This window comes from Acipenser ruthenus, chromosome 25 (genome assembly GCF_902713425.1).
Source record: "Acipenser ruthenus chromosome 25, fAciRut3.2 maternal haplotype, whole genome shotgun sequence".
Classification (NCBI taxonomy): Eukaryota; Metazoa; Chordata; class Actinopteri; order Acipenseriformes; family Acipenseridae; genus Acipenser; species Acipenser ruthenus.
This window is the reverse complement of record NC_081213.1, coordinates 17,593,353-17,616,236: the sequence shown is the minus strand read 5'-3', so window position 1 is coordinate 17,616,236 and position 22,884 is coordinate 17,593,353. Positions and strand designations below refer to the sequence as shown.

Below are 22,884 nucleotides of genomic sequence, written 5' to 3'. Positions count from 1 at the left end.
ATTATACGTTTGCAATTACTCAATTATTCTTAATGTTAACTGAAAAGTATTTATTGTTGGATCATAAAGCAGCACCGACATGATAAAATCCTACACACCACTTTCCCCCGCGAAAATTAATCATTTGAATAATTGTAATTGTGACGTCAGATTACTGTGGCAACCGAAGCCCCATGTTTCCAAGGAAACGTAAACAATGAGAACTTTAATCGGGTTCCATTGTCGTGAAAAAAATTGCACTGGAGCAAGTCTGGTAGCGCATGAAATTTAAATTAATGTCTCTCTAAAAATGCATTTGCCACAGCTTTATCTGCCTTTCTTTTACCAAGGATTTTGATTAAATTTGTTCATACCGAGAAAGTGGCAAAGTAAGGTAAGTTAATTATACTGTAAATAAGAAAAACAAAAAATAAAACTTAAACCGGTATTGGTTTAACTTTAATAAGATAGAGGCGCGCGTGTGTTACGAACAAGATAATACGTAGTTTTAGTAGCGTCCACTGAACACAATAGTACATTATTGTATACATTGTATTTCCAATGTTAGCATTATATATAATATGCTATTTTTCTATGCATTAATAATTCAAAAGATGCGCAGTTGTGACCTTCAGGTTGTATAGTTGGGTTTTGTCTATTTGATGACCTCACTTTGCAGCACAGAGAAGTCACTTTTAGATTTATAAACTGAGATGAAACGTATGACGTCACATCATTCAGTTACATCACTAAGAAAAATACAAGGTCACAGCATTCTGACTCCAAGGATACAGATATAAACAGCGATGCACCCTTTGAGTGCCCAAGCATTGCTGTTTGGAATAACTGGTTGAGCTATTATATTGATGGGCTGGAAATCCCTTGTCCTGATTGGATGAATAACTAGGTCACAGTGATTGACCTACATCTCCATTGTACATCTATAAGATGATATTTATAGATTTGGTGGGGATATAGGTATAATAAAGTGAAGACTATTTTAATGCTGCAGTTTACCCACAATCATGTTCAGCTGTACAGTAAAATGATTCCTTGGTGAAAGGTCATGTTTCCATAACTGAATATTCTAAGTGCTCCGTTTGCTTGCCACTTTGTTTACATTATTATGGTGATTAAGCTGCAGGCACAAAGGGCACGTTAAGTAAGTGAGCCTCTCAGAGCAGCTCAGTGAAAGAACCCACTTAACGGCATGCTCAGTTCCACTCCCTGAGCAGCTCAGAGCAGATTTCATCCGTGATCTGAGTGATCAGAAAGGTTCTCGCTCTGAGCCTCTGAGTTAACGTACCCACTGTCACATTTCCATCTGCACCATGAAACTGTAAAACTGAAATCTCATCTTGTTCCAGTATCAGACTGTGGCTGCAGCCTTGATTCTTCTGCAGTCTTGTGACAGGGTAGCGTCACAGCCCCAGATGTTACCGGCAGGAATTAGACCTAGATACAGAAAGATGCAGTTTGAGTGCGTATGCGCACGTTTAATAAACACAAAAACAAACAGGAACAAACAAAACATGGCATGAGGGCCAAAATAAAAGGTTTAAACAAAAGAACAGCACACTTGTAGGCTGGGCATTAGCCTTCACTACCACATTGCAAAACAATACAAACACTTGTCCCCAAGCTCCTCCAACATACAAACTGGGGAATGGCCACACTTGTGTTTGCTGGCAGGGAGATTTAACCCCGTCTCTGCCAATCTTACATTCCCACACACTATTTACACAGCAGAAGTCTGTAATCCAATCTGCAACTGGACATTACACAAGTCAAAGATCCCCCATTAGATAACTTCCACCATCAGTGTGAGTTTGCGAGATCGAGTTCTGCCAGCCCACAATCTTAACTGGGGCTGACTGAGTCCCAGTTGAAATAGATTTGGGCTCAGTCGGCTGTGGATGAAAATGAACAAGTCTGATTTCAAATTTCTTTCAAGTCAATCCGAGAGGCACACGTTTCCTCTGTCCTTCAAGCTTTCTGGCCACGCTGTAAACAAACCAGCCATCCTTCTGAACTGTAGAACACCTTTTAAAAATAGAAAGACGTACAAAAAAAATAAATAAAAAAGGAACAGATACCTGTGCCATTGATCTCCTATTGATAATAAAAATCACACCCTCTGTTTCTGTTCCTAAGGTATCCCCTCTGTGATGTCATCCTCAACACTGGCACGGTCCTCAGTGACCCCAAAAACAATAGCCTCAGGGAAGGTTTCGAGTGAGTATCCTGAGAAGCACAATAGTATTTTTTCCCCAAAAAAGGTTGATGTATTTTTCACATACAACACTGAGGAAGTTAAATGTTTGGTCTCTGTCCCAGCCATTAAGCATCAGGGTCTGCAAGATAGAAATTTTGCCAAAATGAAATATTTACTATAGAAGTTGTTTCACCTTTATGGAACTACCATAGTCTTTGAAGTGGATCAAGTCAGAGTCGAGGACTTTCTACAAGCGAAGGAGAGTGATGTCTCCAAGTACATTCGATTCTACCTGTAGTTATAGTTATTAAATGACAAGTGTTTTTGATCTTTCCTTTTTCAAGATCCTGAAAGTCAGTTATGTGTTGCTTCAGCTCTGAGTCTGGCTTCAACCAAATCTGCCATTCAGTTCAGGGGCAGGATCCTTTAGTTTGTTGATCCAAACTATACAGTGATTCCACATGCCATATAATAACCACATGCAGCCATTTACATGGTTTTAATTAAACTGATAAATAGCTGCTGCCTTTGACTCACTTTATGGCCAACTGCTCTAGGCCATATATACTATACAGTGAATCAAACAGTTTACCTTATTTGCAAAACATTAGAACATGTCAAAATTTTTAACACGCGTCACATTGCATTCTGGTACCTATATTCCTGCTTTCCCTGAAGAAGAGAGACAGGTAAAATGCACTTGAGCCATATGCTCACTGGGGCTTACTATATTTCCTAACATATATGCACGGTTATATAGTTTGTGTGTACTTCTGATTTATCATTTTCTATAGAGGTTCGAAGCACATCACTGAAATCAAGTCTACCGTCCCCAGTCCACTCTTCAAAGTCTGGCGCCGGGACGAAATCTGTTGTTTCAGGTAATATAATCCCTTCAATTGTTTGTCAGTCATTGATTTCATTGCTGTCACTTGGAATTTGGTAACATGTGGGACATTTGAAGGGTCTGCACAGAATTCTATACGTATATGGCAGTATTTATGTGTCTCGTTGGTACTGGGAGTGGGTATTCAAGGCTCTCTTTGTGTTTTATAGAGCAGGTAGATAACGAAGCCAACAGAAACCCCTTCAAAGTTCCTCCAGATCAGGATATCTTCCTCTTGAGGAACAAGGAGAGAGAGCGCAAGAAGCTGGTAAGCCTAACGTGAACTATTTTCAAATACACCGTTGCTTAACTAACCTCACATTCCTAATCCTTATTTTATGAGCTACAAACACTAACGATATAATGTTTCCAATCATTGGTTCATGACAAGTCTGTAATCGTGGAGTTTTTACCCTTCTAGGAGCGTGAGCAGGAGAGGAATCTAAAAATCCACGAGAAAACAACCTATGCTGGCCGTGTGAATGCTAAGAGGACAAAGATAAGAGATCTGATGAAGGAGGGGAAAGAGGAGGGTGCGAAGGGTGGGAGTGACGATGAACAAGCTTCATGGAAACTGTCTATGACTAAGGGTTAGTATAGTGTGCTTTTCAAACTGGGAGATGCTAGAGGACATAGGCGGCATTTTATTTATTTATTCTGTTTCAGGTTGCCATATAGAAAAAGAAAGCATCAACGAATTTATATCCAGGAAAAGGCAGATGTTTTTACTGCAGGTGAGAATATTTTTTCAGTTTTTTATTTCTTTCCTGTATGATTATTATAAATAAACAAACACGTGGCTGGTGTGTGTGCCCTGCTGCCCTGACAGTACTCCCTGGCAGTGAAGCGAGATGAGATGTGCAAGCTGGATGAGATGGCGATCGCTGAGGAGCGCAAGCTGGAGAAGGCTGAGCAGTATCTGGAGGAAGACGCCACCATGTTTGACGCCTTCCTGAAGGAGAACGACAAGAACTCTGTGGAAGCCATAAAAATGTAATTAGACTTTAATAAGACATGAAACCACAATTTACAGATCAGTGTTTGTTAATAATAATGAATAACTAATTTACTTGGTGCATAGCCTGGGTCATTCTAATCCAGGTATTTGCGCCTACAATACCCTCAAATAATTAGAAATAACAGATTCCTAATAAATATTATTAGGAATATATCCTGTATAGACTATATTTGAATAACTTCCATTGTGTTGCATTTTTTACAGCGCTGAACTAGAAACAAAAGTGAAACTGGAGAAGGTGGCTGAAATAAAAAGAATATCCACAAAACTGATGGGGTTAAAAAGGTAAAAGATAAAAAAAGCAGAAACAATATACTTGTAGTGGCCACCGGCTTTCCCTGGATCGTCCTGGTTCTTGGGATCTCATTTTGCCTTCCTTCCGGGACACAATATTTCTGCAATAGACACACAATATCAAACGGTTGTCAACAGCAATAGTATACATGTTTAACTTATTGGATTATCACCGTGGTTTCAGTAATCTTGGCATGCTAACCTTTGACATAACATCCAGAACTAAGCATCAACAATAAAATGTCTTCAATCTGCAGTCCTCATATATCTATCTTCCAAAACCAGCCTTTATACAGGACACTGCTGATATGCATTAGACACTGTGGTTTTAAAGGAACCCATGTGCAGTTTTGGTATTCTGGATTCCTGTTTTGAAGGTATTGTAAAAAAGGTAAATGAGACATACAGAGAAGAAAAAACAAAATAAATACACAGCTCGCTGGTCCTCTCTATCAAAACCATGTCTTATCTCTGCTCCTCCATGCTCTAGTGAGATTTCCAAGTTAGAGGAGATCCTGAAGGAGTACATGACTTATAAGGATTTCCTCATGAAGCTCTCGCCCAAAGAATGGCGAGAAGAGTACGAGGCGAAGCAAAGGAAGGCCAAGAAAGATGAGAAATCACAAGTGTCACCAACAAGTAAGTAGCAGCTGAACCCGGTTTGCCCACAATTTATATGTCTGATAGATACTGAAAATGTAGTGGACCCATAGTACACCAGGAGAACATGCCCCACACCAGAGCGAGGCCAAATGCAATCCGTTTGACAAGTAGTAAAAGTGGCCAGTCAGTGTATATTAATGTGTGTGCCAAATTACAAAGAAAAAATGCCAGAAAAGGAAATGTAGATTGGGTGTGGACTTAATATGTTAAAGACAACTAGAAGACCCTGGACAGGTGATCTTAATTCTCCTGTGCTCTCTTCCAGAAACCGAGGGCAGGCCTTCCAGCACAGAGATGCAGGGGAGGAAAGAATCCATCATGAAAGCACAAGGGATCAGGAAATCGTGAGTTCAAAACAGATAACAGATCAGAGAGAGAGAGAGAGAGAGAGAGAGAGAGGATCACTGTGTTGAAGCAATGGAACTGCTCTGAATGGCTGCATATGTGATAAAGGGAAAGTATCAAAGCTTATAGAACAGTGCTATTTGATGCAACATTATACTCTTGTAACCACGAAGACAATCTTTTCATCCACTGCAGGAGTTTAGAGCCGTCTCAGATGGAAGATATGCAAGAGACCTGCTCGGATTGTGACGAGGTCAGTTTTCAGTTTCTGTCAATACCTTTGCATCACAGAACAGCATGATGTAATGTCTCCACTGTTATACAAAGACAGTGTTCTTCACTGCAGACACAAAGCAAAACCTTTATGAGATATCAAGCATTGGCAAAGCAGATTACAATACGGTTCTGTAAAACGCCTGTATAGAAATGAGCCTGAATGCAATATAATATCAGTGCTGCTACAATATACCAATCTGCAAAGCTTTTATACATACGATTTGTTTCCAAATTAACCAAGTTAGAATTATTATTATGATTGGACATTTACAATAAACATTGCTCATGATCCTGATACTGTATCATACATGTGGTACCAGTGTATTACAGTAATACTGATATTTCAAGTAAACATATGACAATGTTACTACTGTAGTAAAACAGTATTCTGCTTATACCATTGTATCTGCAATTGTTGCCCCTTAGGGCAGACCCTTTGCTTTATTGTTGAACATCAAGTCGTAAGAGTGCAGTTGTTTGTGAACGTATGTTACCCGTCACCCAGGAGCCAGAGTTGTACTTCACGGATCCCCAGCAGCTACTGGATATCCTGATCGAGCTGGAGGAACAGAACCTCTCCCTGATCCAGAACTCCCAGGAGACAGAAGAGACACTGGAGGAGTTCAAGCAGACCATGGCCACCACAAAGCAAAAGATGTGGGTGTTTGTAATTTACTTTCTTCTGTCCTGATGGCACTAGGGACACAGGTTAAAACACATCATTTAAAATTGACATTTAATGACTTACCCAGTTAAAGTAATTGTAGCTAACAAAATAATTCTGTAAGTCCCGTTAGCTACATGTATTATAATTTTAAAACACTAGACTAGGTAAGAGACAGTTCTCAGTCTGCCTGCCTTGTCTCACAGGAAGTCATGTTCCTTCATTTCACCCAAGCAGTGTCTTCTGGGTTACTGCGTGTTACTGGCAGAAAGCATGTCAGTCAGTAGAGGAAGCAGCTGATTGGTTATTGAAAAGGAAAGAAGCCCTTCAAGTGGTGGGTCTAAAAGCATGGCTTGCAAACAGACATGTTTTAAAATTAAAATACACGTTTTCTAAAACGTGTTTCTTTCAAAGCTACACATTTGAGATATATATAATGACTACATGTATTTTAAGAAATTCCAGGATAGAAGTACAATAGGACTATTAACAAAATAATTCCATAAACTTGTACGCACTTATGTCGCTATGTGAAGAAAAGTATATCTGGGATTATATAGTGGAAACCACTGGGTTTGATAAGTATTTGTTATGGGATGCTATTCTAAATGTCCAGCAGGAATGACCATCACTGGTGCATGCTGGTCAGCGCTGGTGGTTTTGCTGGTTTTCAGCTGGTTGTTCTGGTTCAGGAGACTTGGTGCTGGATGAGAAGCTGCTTAAGCTGGTCCAAAAAAAATAAGAAGTCCACTTCAAATCCAATCAACTGATACTACTTAATCTGTTTGCTAGAAACCTTGTCTGGGATTGTATATACCAGATTTACTCCAAAATAAGTGACCCCTAATTTCAAATAAGAAAACTAATATCCTGTTTGCAATTAAACTCCCAATAAAAAAACACTCTTATTACTCAAAATAATCCAGGGTGCCAGCATGAGATATTACATTACATTATCTTCTAGAAACCTTCTTAAGATGGCTACTAGTGCTGCATGCACCGCTCCAGACAATACACAGTCCACAAATTCCAAGACCTTCACAACATGGCTACCCGCATCACTGCTGGATGACCTATGTGAGCGCTGGTGCCCCAGAAGATACTCCCCCCAAAGTTTCTGTCAAAAAAGTTAAACCAATAAAAGTCCAGTAAATTGCTGCTCTCTGGAATTATCCACATGGATGTGCTATTATAATTCATAGCGGAGTATATAGATGTTTTTAAAGCCCTGTGTTTTCCAATTCTAAAGGGATCATGAAACAGATACTCTGAAACAGCAGGTGGATATGCTGCAGTTTACCATCAACAGGGAGACGGAAAGGGCAGCAGAGCTGGAGCTCAAGGCCCGAGTGTTCTCCTTTGGACAGTTCAAGACAGAAGATCAGGTATTGATTTACTCAGCTATTTCATTATCAGCATCCTCCTTTTTCTCCTTCTCAGTATTAACCAAGGTTTTAAAATTCAGTTTCTGACCGGTTTCAATGCGTTGGCAGAACGGCGCATGTTATTGCCACAGCACACAGTATGATTTGGCTGCACTGGTTGATGGCAATGATGTTTGACTTGCCCTACAGGACGAGATGATGGACTCAATAAGTAAGAAGGTGGAGGATGTGTACCGGGCCTGCATCGGCCAGAACAATGCCAACCTGAGCACCCTGTTGATGCTCACCGCCATCGAGAACCGCCTGGAGGAGCTCTTCGAGAATATTGAGATGGTCCCCCGGGAAAAAGTGCAGGTGGCTGAGAAGGCCAAGGAGAAGGAGCGCCGCATCAGGTGGGTCTGTCTGGCCCCGTTTTGATTTTGAGCAGATCGCTTCAGGGCCCAGTCCAGAATCAGAATTGCTACGCTCTTGCAATCAGCAGTCCTGCAGAAATTATAAAATGATTTGAGAAATTGCATGTTTAAATGCAGTTATATTTTAAATCAATGTCTTACTAGGATTTGTAACGGTATCACTTGTACTCTTATACTGGAGATCATTTTATCCTTTGCTTTTTTTTTTTTAGTTTGTTTTTTTGCAGAACCACACTATAGCTTTAGGAAGCTCAAACTGCTTGTGACTCACTAACTGCTTGAGCAGTGGCTTGATCTTCAACACAGGATGTGATAAGGGCATCAGAAATCTTCAGAACAATAACACCAATATTAGGCACTAAGAAAATTGATTGTAAGCCAATTACTAATCATTAAAAGGAAGATCAAATATATAAATGCTTCTCCACACTCAAGGTGCACTTTCAACACACAATCCAGTACGTCTTACAAATATAAACTATAGCAAAAAAGCTGTCACTTGTTGTGCAAATGCAAGCAGCCCAATGATGTTTTTTTATTGATTTCTCAGGAATAGGGAAGAAAAAATGAAACTGCAGAAGCAGCATCAAGAGGAGAGACTGCGCAAAGCACTGCAGAGATCCCAAGCCGACATCAAGAAAACAGTAAGCTTGATAGTATACTCTTTATACATGGATAACAAATGTATTCAAGTCCGACCTAGTGCTTTAGGACGTGTTAACCTTTTGATAACCCAAAAAGCTGAAGCCCTGCCTTGGCTTTCAATTTCCAGCCTGAAACTAGCATGGAAAACAAAATTCCACTAATTCTTGGTTGCAAAAGCCAATTTTTCAGACATTCAAGAATAGGAATTGAAGAACACAACGAAATCTAAACCAGAAAGATCTGGATATTACTACAGGACTCTTTCAGCCAAATCGGACCACGGATAGCCATTAATTTATTTTGCAGTTATAATACAGCCCTGAAAGAAACTTGCATTGCACACTTAAATTAGATGCAAATGATATAACTTGCATTACATGATGGTTCAGTTCAAACTCTGCTTAATTTTTTATTATTATTATTATTATTATTTATTTCTTAGCGGACGCCCTTATCCAGGGCGACTTACAATTATTACAAGATATCACATTATTTTTTACATACAATTACCCATTTATACAGTTGGGTTTTTACTGGAGCAATCTAGGTAAAGTACCTTGCTCAAGGGTACAGCAGCAGTGTCCCCTACCAGGAATTGAACCCACAACCCTCCGGTCAAGAGTCCAGAGACCTAACCACTACTCCACACTGCTGCCCTGCACTTTATTCCATATATATTGCACAGAAAATCCAAGTAAATTAATTAGAAAGATAGATAGATATGCTTAATTACACAAGAAAACAAGGCTGTAACTAACAGAAAGAAAGCATTGCCTAGGAAAAGGATTGAAAGATGTATCTTGGGAATCATACTTCCAAATTTGTTAAGACCTGGTAATGTGTTATGCTATTCTATTGTACATGGTGTGGACACATTTTTCATGATACTTCATTTGTATTTATAACCCACTGACCTGTGTTTTTCATCCCTCCCTCTTATTTTACATTTAGACAGGTAAAAAGCTGGTATACCGTTCACAACCCCCTGTCATCAAACAGAAGGAAGATAAGAACCAGGAAATCACCAACAGGGAGAAAGAGGAACAGATTTACTTCTTCACCTAAAAAAGGTCCTGACAGTTGAATCACACAAAAGATAAAGTGCATTCTTTTTCAGTATTTCTTTGTTTCACATGAAGATTTTCAATCATGTCCTCGGAAAAACAATTAGGTTCTAACAATCTTATGTAATGTAGAAGACAAAAATAAATCAACTGAATCATGTCATTGTAAGGAAAAGTGTAAATAAAGATGATCAAGTTTACTTTCAATAACTGGTAACTTGCTTGCAAAACTTTGTTCAGTGCTGTATTTACATTTCAATCAATTACAATTTTGTGAGTTTTTATAGTATATATTTTGTGGAGGGATGCATCATGCCAATACGAAATAGCCAGATTTATTCATTTTCATTCTTCAGGATGGTTTCCTATCCACTTGCAGTGAACTAACCCTACCCCAGTTTTTCTGGCTCTTCCAGATTGCATACTTTAAATACTAGTGGGCTTTTGTAAAGTATAAAACACTTTCAATTAAGTTAATTCCCACCTGCAGTAATGCTGCGTTTGCAATTGTTTTTGAAGACCTCATTGTATGTTAAAATAAGACAGAAGAATATATGTATTTTTTTTTTTTTTTTTTAATGTAGATCATACTCCATTAAATGTAATTCAATTAATTTCGATCCATAGCCGCCTTATTACATTCATTAGATATTCAAATGAGGTACACTTTGGCACAGCAACAAAAGTAATTCTCAAATAGTAAAAGATGCAGTGTCCTTTTTCCTGTTTTGATAAAGTCAAATGAAAGGCATTACATGTTAAAAGTGCTTGAATGAATACATATGGGAGCAATATTCAGACATTTTACACAGAACTAGAAAAAAGCAAACCTATACCTATCCCCCACCAAACAGAATTACACTTACATTCACTATATCTTACAAGCCTTAGTCCACCTTATGCAACAAAACTAAATGTCAAAGATAAGTCGTACACATACAAATAATTCACATTACTGATATTTTCTTTTATGCTAACCTGACTCTATTCAATTGATCTAAACAGCAACGGATCTAAATACTCTAAATGGGGCTGTCAGATATGTTTTGCAGACAAATACAGAAAGACCTGCCCTATTTTAATTACATAAACAGTTGTGGTATTTCAATCTGAAGGCATTTGTGGAACCAAGAATCGAAACCAAAAACACTGAAAGGGGATACTGCATCTCCACTGCATTACAAAACACTTTCAAATAATATCTTTGTTAATCTTTTTTTTACAAAACAAATAAATAACACACAATTAAATATAAAAATCATTTTGTTCTATATTTGCAGGTCGGATACGAGCAGTGAAGAAAATACACAGTAAACATCTTGCCTGAACAAATTCATAATAAAAAAGCAACAGATATAATATTTAACAGATAAAACAATGGATAAGCCGTATCTAATAAGCAATGTACCATTCCGGTCAGGCCTACAAGTACATTTTAAACTCATTCTATACAAGGCAGAACTGATTTTGTGTTTCTGTTGTAAGCCTCTGTTTTCTGAAGGAAAGCAGCAAATTGGTATTCTATTCCATGTTTCAGGTAGTTTCCAACCCTTACAGGTTTTCTTCAAACCTAGTTTTCGATTACATAATGGATCCTGTTGAATCCTCAGTAGCAGTTACCAACAGGTTCATTTTCCAAATATAAAAACTTTGTATGTGAAAATGTGCAGTCTTTTAAGAGACAATTCCAAATTCAACATTTTGTTGTCAACACACAAAAATAGTCTACTTTCACGCGAGAGAGGCGGGTTATTCTAGATCTTGGAGGTTTATTGTGCTTCCGGTGAACTGGGAGTTATCGGATCCGGCATCGTCTTCAGTTGATGTGTGAGGTTCCTGAGTAAAGGAAGAATATTGGATTTAGGATGAGAAAACCATAACAGCAGGATTGTGTTGACTGCTTAAAATGCAAGACCAAACATCCAGTCTGGATTTTTGTTGTCATACTGGATGTAGACCAGTGGTCTATGCTTGCCACTCGATTTCCAATCGAAAATCTGTTGTGACCTGAAGTTGTCAATTACAAATGGACAAACAGGTTTTTCCAGTTTCCAGTTTTCAATATATAAAATTCTCCTACCTACCTAACTTTAGAAATCCATTGTTTTTAATGGCTGCAAATAAAGTTTCAATGCTTAAAATAAAATAAAACAAAAAACAATCCAAAATAGGTTAATTGAAAATGCCACATTGGCTTCAATCCGTTAAGCTTGGACCCCACTTTCTCACTGCAGCGAGTCAACTATAAGTTTCAAACCTACGTTTACTAACACTGTAGTGTGTAATGTGCTGAGGCAGTGTTGTCCGCTGCCTGGTTACCTGAAGGATGTTAACTGGCAGGGTGCTTGAGGACTGGGAGCTGAGCTGGAAAGCCAGGTCTCCATCCCCTGGGGAATCATCCTGGTAGAAAGAGAGAAGCACAACCAGACAGGATCAATACAGCTGTCCTCAAAGCACACCACTGACAAGCAGCATTAATAAACTGCCGGTGTACTGGGACATTTAAACTGCTTATTCTATTACGGATTATCTTTTCTAACTGAGCACCATCAAAAGAAACTACAGTACACAAATAAACAGTAGCCAAAACCACCACACTTAGTTTTTACTGTTAAAATGTTATTCCTGACTGAAAAAATACAGGAGAGAGATCTTTAAGGTATTTGCTTCAATGTACAAACCAAGATGAAATGGTAACCTTCCAAATTATATTAAGAATAAGTGTATTTTCTTCTTGTCTCTTTCTCCTCACCTGTAACAACTGTATCTGGACATACTGTGCTCCAGTGGCCGGGTCTCTCATAGTCAGCCCGCTGTTTGGGGACACCACCCCTCCACTGAACCTGCTGCTGGGGTTGGTCGTGGCTGCTGGGGCGCAGTTTCCTTTGATGATTTTAGTTTTCCTCTGGTTTGAACTGGAACCTCCTATGGTAAGTTTTTAAACAGCTTAAAATCACTCACCTGCTCATACCCGAATACGAATACTATGAATACAGAGACCTGCTTAATTTATAAAGCTGACTTTTACCACTAGTAACACTGAAAGCAAACACTGTTTTACAAAAACACATGCCTCCAATGTCTAAACATACTAGAAGGACTTTCGCCTAACACACACCAACATCCGCTTACAAATGATCCATTAATAATGGGTGGGTTGTGGGGGTGTTTTGGGGGGAAACAGTTTGTCATCTGGAACGGTCCTCGATATGTCCATCCTCCATTATGAAGCTGTATATACATATTCATGTCAATATAACAAGCTGTTCAGAAGAAAAACAGTCCTGGGGAGTTCTATCAAAGAATGACACTTAAAATACAAGTGTGTGCCAGTACAGATGGGCTCCTCCATTACACCCCTTTCTAAAGCACACTATTACACACTATCAAATACTGTTGCAGTGTATAAACAGACCAAGCTTGCCTGAAGTTAAACAAGCAACAGCAGCAGTGTTACAGAACTCTTTCTGCGTTGATTTAACTTTGAGTTTCTGAAGACTATTACCTGGACTGCTGGACCCTTTCTGCTTCTTTTTCTTCTTGGCAAGCTGGATGGCTCTATAGTCCGTCCTGGCTGAGCCTCCACTCTCCTAAGGGAATACAAATCACATTTTACTAAACAGCTTAGCATGCAATTGAAACTTGTTGTGTAATACAGGACTGCTCCATTATTAGCAACAAAGCTGCTTTCACACTAGTTCACATTAATAAGGATCCACCTACACGAGCTATTATGGCTAGCACACGCTAGTCTTAACCCTCTAGAGCAGTGCACAAATGTGCTAAAGAGGTCTCACCACTTGACCACCTCAGCATTTCACAAAATGTTCTGCATCCTTTACATATACTAACAATGATAGTTTCTCTCCCCCAATGTCACCAACCTTTGTCAATTAATAAGACCTGAACTCACTCTTGAGTACTAAAGTCAATTTTTTCGTAGTAGGTATTCAAAGACATTTCCAGAAACACTTTGTAGAACAGTTTTGTGTAAGTTTTCTGTGTAACTGTCTCAATGCTTCCAAGAAACCCGTACAGATACAAAAGTAAACAGTACAGAGGTCTTAAAGGGGGTAGATTTTGAATATGGATATTATGGGGGATATGTTCTGATGTTTCTCCCTGTGTAAAAGTATATCCTTAAGACCCAACATCACCTACCAGAAAGGAGCAGCCGGAGACAGTGTTGAGCTCCAGTTCTTTCTGTGCGCTGTAGCTGCCCGTCGGGCTGGAGAAGACAAACTGCGTCACCACCTTGCTGCCCTCCTGCTGCCCGATCACGTCCGAGCTGGCCAGCAGGGAGCGTTCCACCTTGGTGGGAGTCAGGAGTTCGGGGACATGGCTAGCCCCCAGGCTGCTGGAGGGGGTTAGAGTGGCTGTGTCGATGGTCAGCCCGTGCAGGGGGTCCTGGCTGGGGGTCCTCATGGAGAGGGCAGCCAGTGAACCCAGGGCTTCAGGGTTGACAGTCTGCACATCGTCCAGGTTCAGAGTCCCTTGCTGCAGAACTGCGCTGTTGGTGCCCAGTGTCAAGGAGCTATCGAGGCCATGGGTGACATCTGTGCCCGCTGCCAGGATTAGCGGATCTACGGTCTGGGTTAGGGAACTGTTGTTGACAGAGATACCTCCCCCAAGGGTGGCCCCAACTGAGGCAGCATCGATGGTCAGGATGCCAGAGTTTACCAGGGACATGTCCATGGCGATGCCCGGGGTGCTGGCGGGCACACTGGAAAAGAGAGAAGTGATGTCTATGTTGCCGAGGTCTCCCTGGCCCGAGCTTGTCAGTTCGTTGCTGGGGGTTAAGGAGCTGGTTATCTCCAGCTGGCTCAGGAGATCTAGAATGACAATGGGAAGAGCAAATAGGGTCATGATTCTTATACTGGCTTATTTGTAAATAAATACAATAGACATGAGTTGTGGTAATCAGTGAAACAGGGCACAAATAGGGATAGCATAAGCATTGGTAATGCAAGCTTACCATTCAGCCTCAAGTCAGTTTTATTAGCATTATTACTGGTCCCCCTTTTATAGAGCCAAGATCATTTTGGTTTTGCAATGGTTTGCATATCCTTAATTTAAGTTACAAAAAAATTCAGGATATCCACACTATTGCAGCTAGACTACGATATAATAGCAACTTCATCCAGTGTTGCCTATGAAATGCAGGTATAAAAATACAAGCAAAGAACCAAAAAGAGAAGAAAAGCTGGGGACAAATGATAATACTGCTAGTGTTAAAAAGGCAAGTAAATTAATCTTACAACCTCAGTAAGCACTCCTTTAAGGAGGCAGGTCAGCCCATCCTAGTCCTGATCTTCCAGTGAAACTTCATCAAGTTGCTACTACGAACTGTGCTAAGACATCTACATATATACATATGAAAGAAGTGATTCAACAAAGCTAACGTAAAATCAAGCTTAAATTTACCAGGACTGAAGTTGTGATGCTTCACCATGTGAGTCTTCATGCTGCTTTTGGAGGTGAACTGCTTGTTGCAGCTGGAAATGGGGCAGTGACTTTTTAACGTCTCCCCGTCCTGCAGGTGTTTTTTGGAATGGATGTACAGGCTGCTCCTTGCAGAGAATTTAGCGCAGCAACCTGGGAATGGCAGCAGCACAGACCACAATACAATTAATATTGTACATCTGTAAATGACGTGGTTTCCCTGCTCCACAAAGCCAGGCCCATAGATTTACACTTACAAGTGAAATTTATTTTAATTTATAAGCAAGTGCAAGTGTACTAGGACTAGCAAGAAGTAACTTTTTTGCAGGAAGGAGCAGTTAAAATTGTCAGTCTATTACCATTTCAAATATTTTATTTGTCTGAAAATGTGTTTTGCCTTTGCACTTAATTCACATTAGAGCCTGGTGTGTTCTTGCACACCTTTTAATTACTTCCACACCTTTTACTTACTTTCACATTAGATTGATCATTTTCTTGCTGTATATCGGCTATATACCTTGAACTAGATCCTTAATTGAACTAATAATTTGCTTAATTAGACCTTTTTTTATTGTTCTCAACTCCTAAAAAGTTAGTGTTCAAGTTACTTATTAAATGTTAAAGCAAATTAATGGTTTAGTTAAGTAACTGAGAGTTCAGTTGGAATGAAAACCAGGTGGTCACATGGGATCCCCAGGACCAGAGTTAGGAAGCCCTAAATTAGGGGTTGGTTTGGATAAAAAAGAAAGGCAGGATAAAAGTCTATCAGGAACCTGAGAAGAGATACCTTCCACGCTACATTCAAAGGGCTTTGTTCCCAGGTGAGTGATGCTGTGTCCCTTCAGGTGTTCTGCTCTGGTGAATGACTTCCCACAGCCCTCTTCCTTACAGGTGAACCGGCGGTCATCATCATGCTTCCTGCAGGAACAAAAAAGCAGTTCCCACAGTGCCCTGACCCCCCAAATGCAAATACTAAAACCCAGATCAGTCCACTCCTGGACATTAATGCCACTACCAATTCATGTCAGAACATGTCTGGCTTTCTTAAGCAACATTTTGACTGCATATCACTGTTAAGTTCTGCAACACGTTTGGAATGCTGATTTGTACAGCAGAGAGAGTGAAAAAGGCAAATACAGACTTGCCTGCTTTTCCTAGCAGAGAGTCTGACGTGATTAAAGCTAAGGTTAATACACGTCCCATGCAATAGCTTTTTCAGCTTGAATTTGTTCAGTATTTATTTTAGCTGCATTTAGACGTATAATCCAGATTCTGATACACTCAATAACTTGTGGTAAAGAATGTCATAACCGTTCGGGCACTATATCCCGGGTTTAATGACTGTGTACAAACCTTTTGTGTCTCAGCAACTTCGACATGCTGGTAAAGGTCCATCCACAGCCTTCAAAGTCACAGATGAAAGGTCTTTCACCTGAAATTAGAAATACAAACTGCAGCACAGGGGCTATGAGGAAGTTCAAAGAATACATTTGATATTTCGCTTAGGTTTTACAATGATACAGTACATTGTTAAACAGTAACTACTATGTACTGAAAGTTATAGTTTCATTTATTTCAATGCTATTTCAAAATTAAATGCACTTTTGGCAGCAGTGCAATTGTGATGCACAGTTTTTTTTTTTTTTGTTTTTTTTTTAAATGGACAAAAGAATTGTAGCTGGTTGTGCCCACTAAAAATCAAGCCTGAATATACCCATCTAGTGTACAAAGTGAAGTCTGATTTACTACTATTATTTTTCACCTTTGTAGAGAAAAGAGATGCTTTGTGAAGAATTGTTACAATATTTCACAGAGAAATTAGCTTTATGTTCTGGGAATATTCAGACATTAGGGCAAAATGTCAGTGGGTCTTGTCACAGACAATATGGGCTGGATATGCTCCATGCCCAGTTCATTATACCATATCCAAATCAAAGTTTCCTTGATATGTACCTTCTTACTGGAGTAGATATCTCCATTAAATGATACATGTGAACCTATTCAGTTAGGCATTACCAGGAAATGTACAGTATTCCTGTAAATCACTAAATGCATAGAGGAGTAAAGGAACTTACTGTACCTGTGTGGCTCCTCATGTGAATTTTCAGACGGCAGGCTTTGTCATACCGCTTGTCACAAGCTGGGTAGGAACAGGAGAACTGGTCTGTTTCCCGGAAGTGTGCGCGATTGTGAGAAAACAACGCACTGAAGGTAATGAAAGTCTTTTCACAACCTGAAAAACATTGCAAACACCCGTTACGAAATGACAGATTAGCAGAAAGGTCAAGTGTGGCATAAACTCCACAAAACATGCAGCTGTTACTGTATGTAAATGTGTTTATGGGTTAATAATCTGGGCTGAAGTCACAAGTAAAATGTGTTTGTGGTCTTCAGAAACTGCCAATCCAGCATTAGGAGGAACCAGTAAAGCAGCTCTAAACCTCTAGGCTTGTTCTTCATTCCTGTAGCTCCAGATCTTTGTTCTTTTCTTGATTTTTTTCCCCCCATGCAAGTGTCAGACATAGTTAGTAGAAGTGTCCCAGGAAGAGCAATTCAGGCTTTACAAAGACAATGGTTTTTGGGAACAAAATTCTCCAAATATCCCCAATTTCACAAAAGGCACGACTGGTATGTTGCCAGTGTTAAGGAAAGAAGAAACTGATTTAAAAGCATTAGTTATCACTAGCTTTAATGCAGCCTACTGACATGGCTTGTTACCTAGTAGTGCATCAAATCAAAAGTGTAATTATGTCAAAGTGCCTTGTGGTGATACTGCATGTACATTTACAATTCAAAAACGGATTACATATATTGTGCAATATGCAACTTACTCTTGGAAAACTATTACTGTACAAAAACATGAATAACGTTTATCAAAAAAGCAGGGCTTGTTCACAGTCCAGTGTGTTCACATTCCCTAAATATACTTAACTTACTTGGAAATTCACACTTAAACGGCCGCTCAGGTTCAAAATGAGTTCTCTGGTGAATGTTCAGCTTGGTCACCGTGCGAAAGCGTTCGCTGCAGACGCCGCACACAAATGTATTCTCCTGCTCGTGGGCTTTAATATGGGCTTTCAAATTGTAAACGGTTGTGAACTTTCTCCCGCAGTTCTCCCACTCGCAGGCAAAGGGTCGCACTTTGTCGTGGGACTGCAGATGCCGCTTGAGTTTGTAAGACGTCGTGAAGGACCACCCACAACCTTCCACAGTGCACTTAAAGGGCCTCTGGTCCTCGGTGTGAGACAGCAAATGTATCTTCAGTTTGTGTTTTGTGTCAAAGGTTTCGTTACAGTCAACCTGGGAGCAGTGGTACAAAACCATAACTCCCCTCTTAGACATCATTGCTATACCATCGTCCAGCTTCATTTGGAGCTCCCCACCGTCTGTGATAATAAAACTACTTGGTTGCCCATCTCTGGACTCTGGGCAAACAATATCCGCCGCGTCTAAACACAGGCCACCATCTTCTGGGTCTTTGTTATATGCACCTAAATCCATATTGGAACTGGGGTCTGTGAAAGACAAATCCTTGTTCAGATGTAATCCAGAATCACTCAATCGCAGTCCGGGGTAAGCTTCCTCTGTCTGCCCAGATGAGCCGCTAGCTGCACTACACTTGCTGATTTTGTTGACACTTTTCTCGGTCGTTGTTTTGGAGGCACTCTCACAGTTTATCAGGACGATTTCTCGATTATCTTTCACCCCGAGATGTTCTTTTAACGCAGCAACTGCGTCTTCCTTCTGATTGTTATTACCCAGCGGCGCTGCCAGGGTTAAAACCCCGTTCTCTATGGTAACTAGGACACTCTGGTTGTTTATTGTTATGGTACCTGAAAACGTCTCGCCAGACGAATTACCACCACCGTTATTCTGACTGGTAGTTTCAGACAAGCTGGCATCCAGGCTGTTTTCAATACATGCTTGATGGTTATTTATTTGAATGGTTTCAGAGGAAGTAGGGGTTTCGAAACTTAGACCACGGGTCCTGTTTAGCTTCTGCTGGAGTTCGACCATGTTGTCAATGGGGTTTCTGTTTATGTTCTTGTCCGGGGCATGGTACACATCGCTATTGTCATTATTAAACTCGGTAACAGGAATCATATTATTGTTTTCAACCGATTCGCAATTGGCAGTGAAACACGCCTGTTTCGTTAGACCTGGAGTCGCTGCGGTCTCACGATCCACTTGCTCACTCTCGCCTTCCAAGTTGCTGCATGATACACTGGCGGAGGAGAAAGCTTTCCTGGCGTTAACTAGAGTTGGCACTTTTTCCTCCGAGTTTAAAATATGTGGTTCCATTATGGCGTCTTTGGGCTTTTTGATGTTGCCATGGTCAACTGCGTTATACTCCCTTGCATCTCCACCGGCTAACACAGCTTCCTTGCAATTGGATTCCCCCTCCCGAACAATATTGAAAACCACGTAAAATCCTTCGTTTTCCTTGCTTTTGAGATTCAAAACTGCTGCATGCTCCCCATCCTGTGTGCTCTGCGGGAAGGCGCCATCTTGCAGCTGTAGTTGAAGCTGCAGTTGCTGTTGTTGCTCTCGATGTCTGCGCTCTATAAGGAAGACAGGAAATGCCGAGTGCAACCCGCTTTCGTCGCTTTCAAAATCGCCCTTCGATCCCGTTTCCCGTCCACCTTGATCTTTGGCACCGACAACAGACACACTATTCACGTTACGGAGCCCAATCGCCGCAAAACTCGGCATCGATGTGTTGCTAACACCGCTGTTTTTGTGACTAGCGACACTGCCACTGCCATTTTCTGACAGTAAGCGAAATGGAGACGGCCTGGCTCGTTTGCTATTGTACTCTTGACCGCATAGATCCGGTTTAGTCGCCCGGGCCGCTTCAGTTTCGTACAATTTAGGTTGGCCGACTTTGTCGGCCACTGAATTGTGCTGAGGATGCTCTGTCCGACAAGTGGCGCCATGTTGTTGATGTTGTATGTTTTGGGCTGCAAAAAGCCCCTGAATTTCCATCTTGGTATCCCTGTAGCAGGAACACACAAAGACCCGCCCCTTCCAAGAATGCAATAAGAGCCTCCTTGTGGTAACTTCGCTTGTGTTACAGGCAAACCACGGCATGGATTTCAAAGTGGAGTGTTGAATTACTGTATTACCGTATTACTGCAAGATATGTCATCATTAGCTCAAATTAAAGCCAACATCCCCATGTTTAACATGCCTTAAGGGCCTGGTTTTCAAAACTTGGTAACTTATACTGAGTCAAAATAATAATAGTAAGTCAACACATTCTCCCACTGTGCATATGTTCACCCTACTTTATCATGCTTTCCATATGATTCACAAAATGTTGCTACACCTTTATCATCCATATGACAGGGTGGGTCAATATCAAGGCAAGGAAAATAGACCCGAGAGCTACAAACCTAGGGAACTACAAAACAACCCTGAACATAAAGTAGTTCCTGTAAGTGAGACATGCTGAACTGGTGCAGGAGAGTGTCTAAGGGTTTCTGTGCCTCTGAAATGTTGTCATGGTGACTGCTTCCTCCAGACAAACAGGGCCCACAGGAGCAGGTATTAGGTGCCAGGGCCTACAAAGCCCGGGTATTTCCTGTGTGAGGTTCCGAGAATCGGCTTGCCCATCATTTGGTGCTACACCTACCGAGCTCTCTAATTGTTTTGCTGGCCTGAAAATAAGTCAAGCATTAAGCAGTTGACTTCTTCAAAAAAAATCTGGTACATGCTGGGAAAAGCATGGAAATAATGCCATGGTAAACTTTTATAACAGAAGTTGTGTCCCAGTGATGACTGTACACAAATAAAATGTGAAAAAAAAATCCAGCAGTGGCCACACGATGGTGCTAGAAGCCAAGTAAAGAGATGCATTGACTGAATTACATTATGTAATACCGGAATTATGAAAAACACGAAAACTGCAAAACCAGACCTGATTGGCTGGCCAGTTTGTTTGCAGGTGCACAGTCTTCCCCCGTCCTTCACACATTATTTCTATTCTGTAACATGAACTAAACAGACACTATTACGATACTGCTGTACCTTCAGCAGCAGGAGGTTATGAATGTCACTTGAAAACTGCTGTAGCACAGGGAAGTAAAATACATAAATAAATAAAACCAAAGGAAAAAATAAGTTGTCCTTTTTTATTTTAAAATTATGTTTTTGTTCTATTGATAAGATTTTACAGGCAGCATATACAGCTGTTATTTTAATTTTGTTTAATGTAATTTTGTACCCAACTGTAAGTGATCTACATTTGGGGATATTGATTCAGCATTATTTTGTATTTATTACAGGCAGGGCAGGATATTATATATATATATATATATATATATATATATATATATATATATATATATATATATATATACAGTACTGTGCAAAAGTTTTAGGCAGGTGTGAAAAAATGCTGTAAACTAAGAATGCTTTCAAAAATAGACATGTCAATAGTTTATATTTATCAATTAACAAAATGCAAAGTGAGTGAACAGAAGAAAAATCTACATCAAATTGATATTTGGTGTGACCACCCTTTGCCTTCAAAACAGCATCAATTCTTCTAGGTACACTTGCACACAGTTTTTGAAGGAACTTGGCAGGTAGGTTGGCCCAAACATCTTGGAGAACTAACCACAGTTCTTCTGTGGATTTAGGCAGCCTCAGTTGCTTCTCTCTCTTCATGTAATCCCAGACAGACTCGATGATGTTGAGATCAGGGCTCTGTGGGGGCCATACCATCACTTCCAGGACTCCTTGTTCTTCTTTACGCTGAAGATAGTTCTTAATGACTTTCGCTGTATGTTTGGGGTCGTTGTCATGCTGCAGAATAAATCTGGGGCCAATCAGATGCCTCCCTGATGGTATTGCATGATGGATAAGTATCTGCCTGTACTTCTCAGCATTGAGGAGACCATTAATTCTAACCAAATCCCCAACTCCATTTGCAGAAATGCAACCCCAAACTTGCAAGGAACCTCCACCATGCTTCACTGTTGCCTGCAGACACTCATTCGTGTACCGCTCTCCAGCCCTTCGGCAAACAAACTGCCTTCTGCTACAGCCAAATATTTCAAATTTTGACTCATCAGTCCAGAGCACCTCCTGCCATTTTTCTGCACCCCAGTTCCTGTGTTTTCGTGCATAGTTGAGTCGCTTGGCCTTGTTTCCACGTCGGAGGTATGGCTTTTTGGCCGCAAGTCTTCCATGAAGGCCACTTCTGACCAGAATTCTCCGGACAGTAGATGGGTGTACCAGGGTCCCACTGTTTTCTGCCAATTCTGACTTTTGACAGTAAACTGTCTTCAGCAACCTCACCTTGTTAGCTGAGTTTGGCTGTTCCTCACCCAGTTTTATTCCTCCTACACAGCTGTTTCTGTTTCAGTTAATGATTGTGTTTCAACCTACATATTGAATTGATGATCATTAGCACCTGTTTGGTATAATTGTTTAATCATACACCTGACTATATGCCTACAAAATCCCTGACTTTGTGCAAGTGTACCTAGAAGAATTGATACTGTTTTAAAGGCAAAGGGTGGTCACACCAAATATGGATTTGATTTAGATTTTTCTTCTGTTCACTCACTTTGCATTTAGTTAATTGA

The 22,884-nt window shown here is 40.4% G+C and overlaps 2 protein-coding genes across 3 annotated transcripts; one reads left to right on the top strand and one right to left on the bottom strand.

Annotated features, from left to right (window-relative positions):
• The first annotated feature begins 209 nt into the window (after positions 1-209).
• On the top strand, positions 210-10,365 carry LOC117413585 (cilia- and flagella-associated protein 100-like). 2 transcript variants are annotated; one of them, XM_058999456.1, is made up of 16 exons: positions 210-373; positions 2,134-2,214; positions 2,989-3,075; positions 3,251-3,348; positions 3,502-3,670; positions 3,747-3,814; positions 3,910-4,073; positions 4,303-4,383; positions 4,883-5,031; positions 5,321-5,399; positions 5,596-5,653; positions 6,182-6,333; positions 7,590-7,725; positions 7,915-8,117; positions 8,689-8,782; positions 9,735-10,365. In XM_058999456.1, the coding sequence occupies exons 2-16, from the start codon at positions 2,148-2,150 to the stop codon at positions 9,846-9,848; spliced, it is 1,719 nt and encodes a 572-aa protein (XP_058855439.1). In that variant the 5' UTR covers positions 210-373; positions 2,134-2,147; the 3' UTR covers positions 9,849-10,365. The 2 variants fall into 2 exon arrangements, with proteins under 2 accessions (XP_058855439.1, XP_058855440.1); XM_058999457.1 differs by lacking the exon at positions 210-373 and having other exon boundaries at positions 2,196-2,214; positions 3,256-3,348.
• Positions 10,366-10,404: 39 nt separating this feature from the next.
• Positions 10,405-20,322, bottom strand: LOC131701486 (zinc finger protein ZXDC-like). The gene is made up of 10 exons (XM_058999455.1): positions 18,226-20,322; positions 17,370-17,522; positions 16,643-16,721; positions 16,077-16,207; positions 15,272-15,442; positions 14,009-14,679; positions 13,353-13,437; positions 12,600-12,772; positions 12,167-12,247; positions 10,405-11,683 (listed from the first exon to the last, which is right to left on the bottom strand). Exons 1-10 carry the CDS (start codon positions 20,273-20,275, stop codon positions 11,597-11,599), a joined length of 3,681 nt encoding a protein of 1,226 aa, XP_058855438.1. The 5' UTR covers positions 20,276-20,322; the 3' UTR covers positions 10,405-11,596.
• Between the last annotated feature and the right edge of the window lie 2,562 nt (positions 20,323-22,884).

Excerpts from the sequence above, each read along its gene's own strand:
- LOC131701486 (XM_058999455.1), bottom strand. The coding sequence starts at position 20,275 with ATGGAAATTCAGGGGCTTTTTGCAGCCCAAAACATACAACATCAACAA. Across the intron at positions 17,523-18,225 it reads GTTTAAGTGTGAATTTCCAA|GTTGTGAAAAGACTTTCATT; the intron begins GTAAGTTAAGTA and ends AATGTTTTTCAG. Across the intron at positions 12,773-13,352 it reads GAAAGGGTCCAGCAGTCCAG|GAGGTTCCAGTTCAAACCAG; the intron begins GTAATAGTCTTC and ends AACTTACCATAG.
- LOC117413585 (XM_058999456.1), top strand. The coding sequence starts at position 2,148 with ATGTCATCCTCAACACTGGCACGGTCCTCAGTGACCCCAAAAACAATA. Across the intron at positions 3,671-3,746 it reads GAAACTGTCTATGACTAAGG|GTTGCCATATAGAAAAAGAA; the intron begins GTTAGTATAGTG and ends ATTCTGTTTCAG. Across the intron at positions 5,400-5,595 it reads GCACAAGGGATCAGGAAATC|GAGTTTAGAGCCGTCTCAGA; the intron begins GTGAGTTCAAAA and ends CATCCACTGCAG.